The following is a 5000-nucleotide window of genomic DNA, read 5'->3' as shown; positions in this document are numbered from 1 at the left end:
AGCCTGGAAGTATTGATAGGAGCTGGTTATGGTCCTGCAGCTGACATCTGGAGTACAGCATGCATGGTAGGGCACTCGAGTCTTGCAGTTCATTTGGTGTTTGATACACAGAAATATAAGGATAATAATTATTATGCATAATACACACACCATGTGACTAAGTTTTCTACTTTGCGGGCTTGAACCAATTATTGGCTAACAGTGAAGTCATCACAACTGCCCTTGATATTTGGTGAATTTCTCTTTATGTGTAAAAATAAATTTGTGGCAGTGATCATTCCAATTTTCATGTTCAAGTTGTTTTTGTGAATATCATGGCAGCTAGCTTGTCTACTGGGACAGACAAGAACTTTAATTTTACAAAAATTAATAAAATAAGTGGGGTGGTACTTTATGTTTAATGGACTATGCTGCTTGGTATTCCTTGTCTCATATGGGGAAAGATCTCAAAAACCCAAATAATTATATGATGTTGATATTCATAAATGGTTTTATGGCAGGCGTTTGAATTAGCTACTGGAGATTTCTTGTTTGAGCCTCATTCAGGGGAAGACTATTCGAGAGATGAAGGTATGATAGTGTGTATAGGATTAGGGATGGAATCTGAGGTGTGTGATGTTATATGCCTATTGCATAATTTGTAAAAATGTGACATAAATGTCAAGGGAGGGGAACACGGTCAGGACATGTCAGCTCTTAACTTCCTGTAAGTTAATTTTTAAGTCAGAGGGTTGTGTTATTTTGACTTCGGTCTGAACGTTCACCCAAAATGATTACAAAATAAGTAAGTAAATATTATGGACTACTCCCCTCACAGACTTTTCAGGGTTAGGGTGACATTTAGAATGAAATAAATGATGCAAATTATAACTTTAAAAATCTCAACGGGCAGGAGGCTTTTTATCAGTTTGGCCAATGAGTCAAACAACAGACTACCCATAGCAACTGTACATTCTTTAACCTTCAAGTTCAGTTAACCCTATAACCTGACCTCTTAACCACGCTGCCTCCTGTCATGCAAGTTTAGTTACTCTACTAACCAGCTAATGTTAAATAAAGTACAAATATCTTTGTGAATACCACTGGTTAAATGCAATATTGGTATTTTTTTTATTAGATCACCTTGCCCATATAATTGAACTTCTTGGAAAGGTGCCCAGGAACATTGCTTTATCAGGGAAATATTCTAGAGATTTCTTTAACAAGAAAGGTTGGCAAAGTTTTGTTCTTTCCTAAAGCCTTGATAAGACCAATCTTCAATCAAAGTGAATAGAACCTGGGACAGAAAGAGTCTGCTGAAGTATTTATAAAATAGAAATGTAAAACAACAGAGTAAAACTCATGGCAACCTCCCTTCAAATGAGAGCAGGGACACAGGGTTCTTGCTAAGTTTTTGAACAGGAGGTAAAAAACAATAAATCGCAGGTAACTTTGTTACCTGCCCCTCTCACTGGGGGTGTGGGGGCCACGTAGGCCCCTGGTGGGGGTGCAGGGGCAAAGCCCCCTGGAGCCTGTTTTTTGACATGTCTCGTGGCACCCTTTTTCATGACCCAATGAAGTATTGTTATAGTCTAAGCCATCATTTTTATTTATGAAATCAGTTATAGTAATAGTACTCTTTTGATAAAATGTTATAATCAATCTACTGTTGATAAATAATTTGCTAATGCCAATAAACAAACTTAAATTACTCAGTTTAATTAGTTTTAATTTTCAAATCAAGTTACTATATTCCAACAGCATTGCCGTCTGAGAGTCTTATTCCTAAATATTGTCAAAGAAAATGTATCTCATGCGACTGTTGATTTTTTCTCACCACCGCTTTTCTGACGCTTTGGTTGAAAACCAAATTCCGAAAGACCTTTCTGTCGTTTTCCATGCGTGGATGCCATGTTGTAAAACTTTAATAATGGATTATGGGGGGTTTCCCCCAGCTGCAGGAGGAATGGAAAGGAAACGTGGTGGACATCTTTTCGAGAAATGAGTTGGCAAAAACAAGCTGGATTGCTTTAAGAAATGGTGTCTTTTCGAAGCAATAACATGTGCCAGATATCTTCACAGGATTGGTTGGAAGGGGAAAGGAATGTTTTCCCATAAACGCAATGTAATTTCACCATTGAACAGACGAACATTCGTTGGATAATTTCGTTAAATATTTCAATGAAATAGCTGGTAACACTTACTTGAACAGCCGGTAAAAATAACCGGTTACCGGCTCTTAACAAGAAACCTGGGGACACTCCATCTAACATAGATAGTCGTATAATTTTCATAGTAGTAAATTGCCTGAATTTCAGCCGCCTCCTCTGCTTCCTATATCACTCAGGGAGAGGTGTCTTAAAGCAGCAGGCATTAATGCTGCACACATTTCCAATTATTTTTTTTACCTGAAGACTGTGCAGAGTTGATCAGAGATCCACGTAAGGTGTTCGATTCGTTTTCTGTCTTTGTTGAACCCATAAGTTACCAGAGAATTTTCCATTTGGTTTCAGTGTTCTGCATAACAGCACACTTGGTAAAATATTATTTTAGAAATACAGCTCACTTTGATTTGGGCTCGACGGGCGATAGATTGTTGTCGAAGTCCATTACTCGTCGCTTTTGAGATTCCAGGTGTTGGTTTTTCACCGCCTGCCTAGTTTATCCAACTGACTTTCCATTATTGAGCTCCATAAGGGTATATTTTGTTTAAGGATCCACTAAAACGCCATTCACGTTACATGACTTTCGACGCCATTGCAGGCTTAGTTAATGATTCTACTGTGTCCACCAGAGAAATCTACGCATTTCCACTACCCTCTTGATCCTAAGAAAATACGCGCAGAAGGCTCTATGCACAAAGACACCACTTACCAGGGGAGTGACAGGCAAGACTTTTACCGACACGGAAAAAAAAAACTAAAACAAATCCTACCCACTTTCCGACTGGGATTGCCATACTGGCAACCCAGTAATGAGTTTTCTGTTTTGAGCACATGCCCAAAAAAATATTCTAAAAACTCCTCACTTAGAGCCGAATATTTGGACTTGTGTAGTAGTGATTCTTTCCAATCTAATGTTTAATAAATTGCTATAAAAAAGAACTCAGCATACTTTTTTTCCATCAGGGGAACTCAAGCATATCTCCAAGCTGCGACCCTGGTAAGTACAGTGTTAGGGCTAGGGTTACCATTTTCACTTGCTGGAATTTTGTTCTGAAAGGAGTTGTGATTTTCTATTATGTTGAGAATAATAATATTATTTTGCAATGTGCTTTGTTATTGGCTGAAAAGTCTTCCCTCACATTCTCAGTTACATGTACATAATGATTTGTTCATTTGATTGTTTGGGTCTGTTTTGATTGGTCCAAGTAACTTTTAACTTGGACTTTTGTTTGGGTGTACTCCAGGGGCTTGTATGATGTACTTCGTGAGAAGTATGAGTGGCCTGAGGAAGATGCCATGGATTTCTCCGCTTTCTTGCTTCCCATGTTGGACTTAAACACTGACGAACGAGCCACCGCTGTACAGTGCCTTGACCATGTGTGGCTTAAAGATGTGTAAAATTCAGTGATTGAGATGGTATGGAGATTCTCACAACAAATGTCACTTCCTATTGCGTTTTCTTCAAGTTGAAGCTAAGATGGCAAGGTGTCTTTTTTTATGAAAAAGGATGTTGTATTTAAGCCCACCACAGTCCAAGAATGCATCTTTATCTCAAGCTAAGAAAAAGACTTGACAGGAGTTTTTTCACTGTTTGGGACTACCAGTACCTTGATTGACAAGTAACATGCTATCACCCTGACCCACAAAAGGATGGATTTATAAAGGACAAGTTTTGGATTCATTCCTTTTTTCCTTATACTGAGCAAATTCTTGCAGCAAGAAGTCTGCAACATCTTGATACATGTAGGCATGCAAGTTATCAGCATGTGTAAACAAATAAAAAGGCCAGACATTGCAAGGGCTTGAAACTTGTACTGTACCAAACAACTAAGGTGTACAAACTATCATGCTTTCTTGCTGTAAATTTTTTTTATATGATGTGTTATAATATACCTTAAAACTGTCTTTGAGTGTAGTTTTAAATAATTTAATACCCTTGCTCTCTGATAAGAGAAAATAATTTACAACCCCAAAATCAGAGATTGTTTCCAGAGTAATGGCACAACTAACTTCTGAGATAAAGAGAATGGTGAAAGTAGAAAGTGCTACTCAGTTTGCAAGCTGTGAGGGTTCTTTTGGGGTTAGGCTATGGCTTAATTTCTTGAAAGTCTAAGTTTCGTTTAGGTTTCCATTTCATTAGTTTCGCATATCTTTTAAGAAGTAGTTTCCAGTAGCACTGGACATCCTGCATGCGAAGATGATCTTTGATAAATTGGTAGCCTCTGTGAATAGAAGATGACAGAGGCCTGTTCAGTTTGGTATAAAGTAGTGGCAGCTAGGCTTAAGTTTTTACTCAATAACCTTTGCCTTTTTCCCAAAGCTTATTAAAGCCAGCCCTCACCCTAACAAACCTATTTTGCAATAGAGGTTTTGTATGGAAAGCCATAACTTTCTTATGTGATCATTCGTTATTACATGATGTGGTTTTATGGTTTTGTGATGTGGTTTCATCATTATGCGATGGGGTTTCACCATTACGTGATGTGGTTTCATCATTATGTGATGGGGTTTCACCATTACGTGATGTGGTTTCATCATTATGTGATGGGGTTTCACCATTATGTGATGTGGTTTCACCATTACGTGGTGTGGTTTTGTCATTATGTGGTTTTGCCATTATGTGATATGCTTTCACCATTACGTGATGTGGTTTCATTGTTATGTGATCCTGTTTCGTCATAATGTCATTTCTTCGTTGCGTGTTGTGGTTTTGTCATAGGGTCATGTGCTTCGTGTTTACTTACCATCACTTCCGGTGCCAAGCCTTAGTACCCAGTCTTCACACCCCACGACAAATTGCAAGCAGTGAATCATCATGTGTCATATATAGAGTGATGATTTTACATAACCCATAAC

At 38.2% G+C, this 5000-nt stretch overlaps 2 protein-coding genes across 4 annotated transcripts in view; one reads left to right on the top strand and one right to left on the bottom strand.

The window, feature by feature from the left end:
* Positions 1–4049, top strand: part of LOC138011461 (SRSF protein kinase 1-like) — a 21115-nt gene extending 17066 nt beyond the window's left edge. For all 3 annotated transcript variants that reach the window (XM_068858467.1, XM_068858465.1, XM_068858464.1), the window contains exons 13-17: positions 1–66; positions 501–570; positions 1118–1210; positions 3108–3141; positions 3389–4049. The exon at positions 1–66 is cut by the window's left edge and continues 42 nt beyond it. In XM_068858467.1, the coding sequence (XP_068714568.1) occupies positions 1–66; positions 501–570; positions 1118–1210; positions 3108–3141; positions 3389–3542 (417 nt within the window). In that variant the 3' untranslated portion in view covers positions 3543–4049. The remainder of the gene's footprint in view (positions 67–500; positions 571–1117; positions 1211–3107; positions 3142–3388) is intronic.
* A 153-nt stretch (positions 4050–4202) lies between these two features.
* The window catches only part of LOC138011463 (protein O-glucosyltransferase 1-like), an 11036-nt gene continuing 10238 nt past the window's right edge, over positions 4203–5000 (bottom strand). Inside the window, exon 11 of the mRNA XM_068858470.1 lies at positions 4203–4366. Within this exon, the coding sequence (XP_068714571.1) occupies positions 4231–4366 (136 nt within the window). The 3' untranslated portion in view covers positions 4203–4230. The remainder of the gene's footprint in view (positions 4367–5000) is intronic.

Source organism: Montipora foliosa, chromosome 7 (genome assembly GCF_036669935.1).
Source record: "Montipora foliosa isolate CH-2021 chromosome 7, ASM3666993v2, whole genome shotgun sequence".
Taxonomy (NCBI): domain Eukaryota; kingdom Metazoa; phylum Cnidaria; class Anthozoa; order Scleractinia; family Acroporidae; genus Montipora; species Montipora foliosa.
This window is presented reverse-complemented; position numbering and strand designations above follow the sequence as displayed.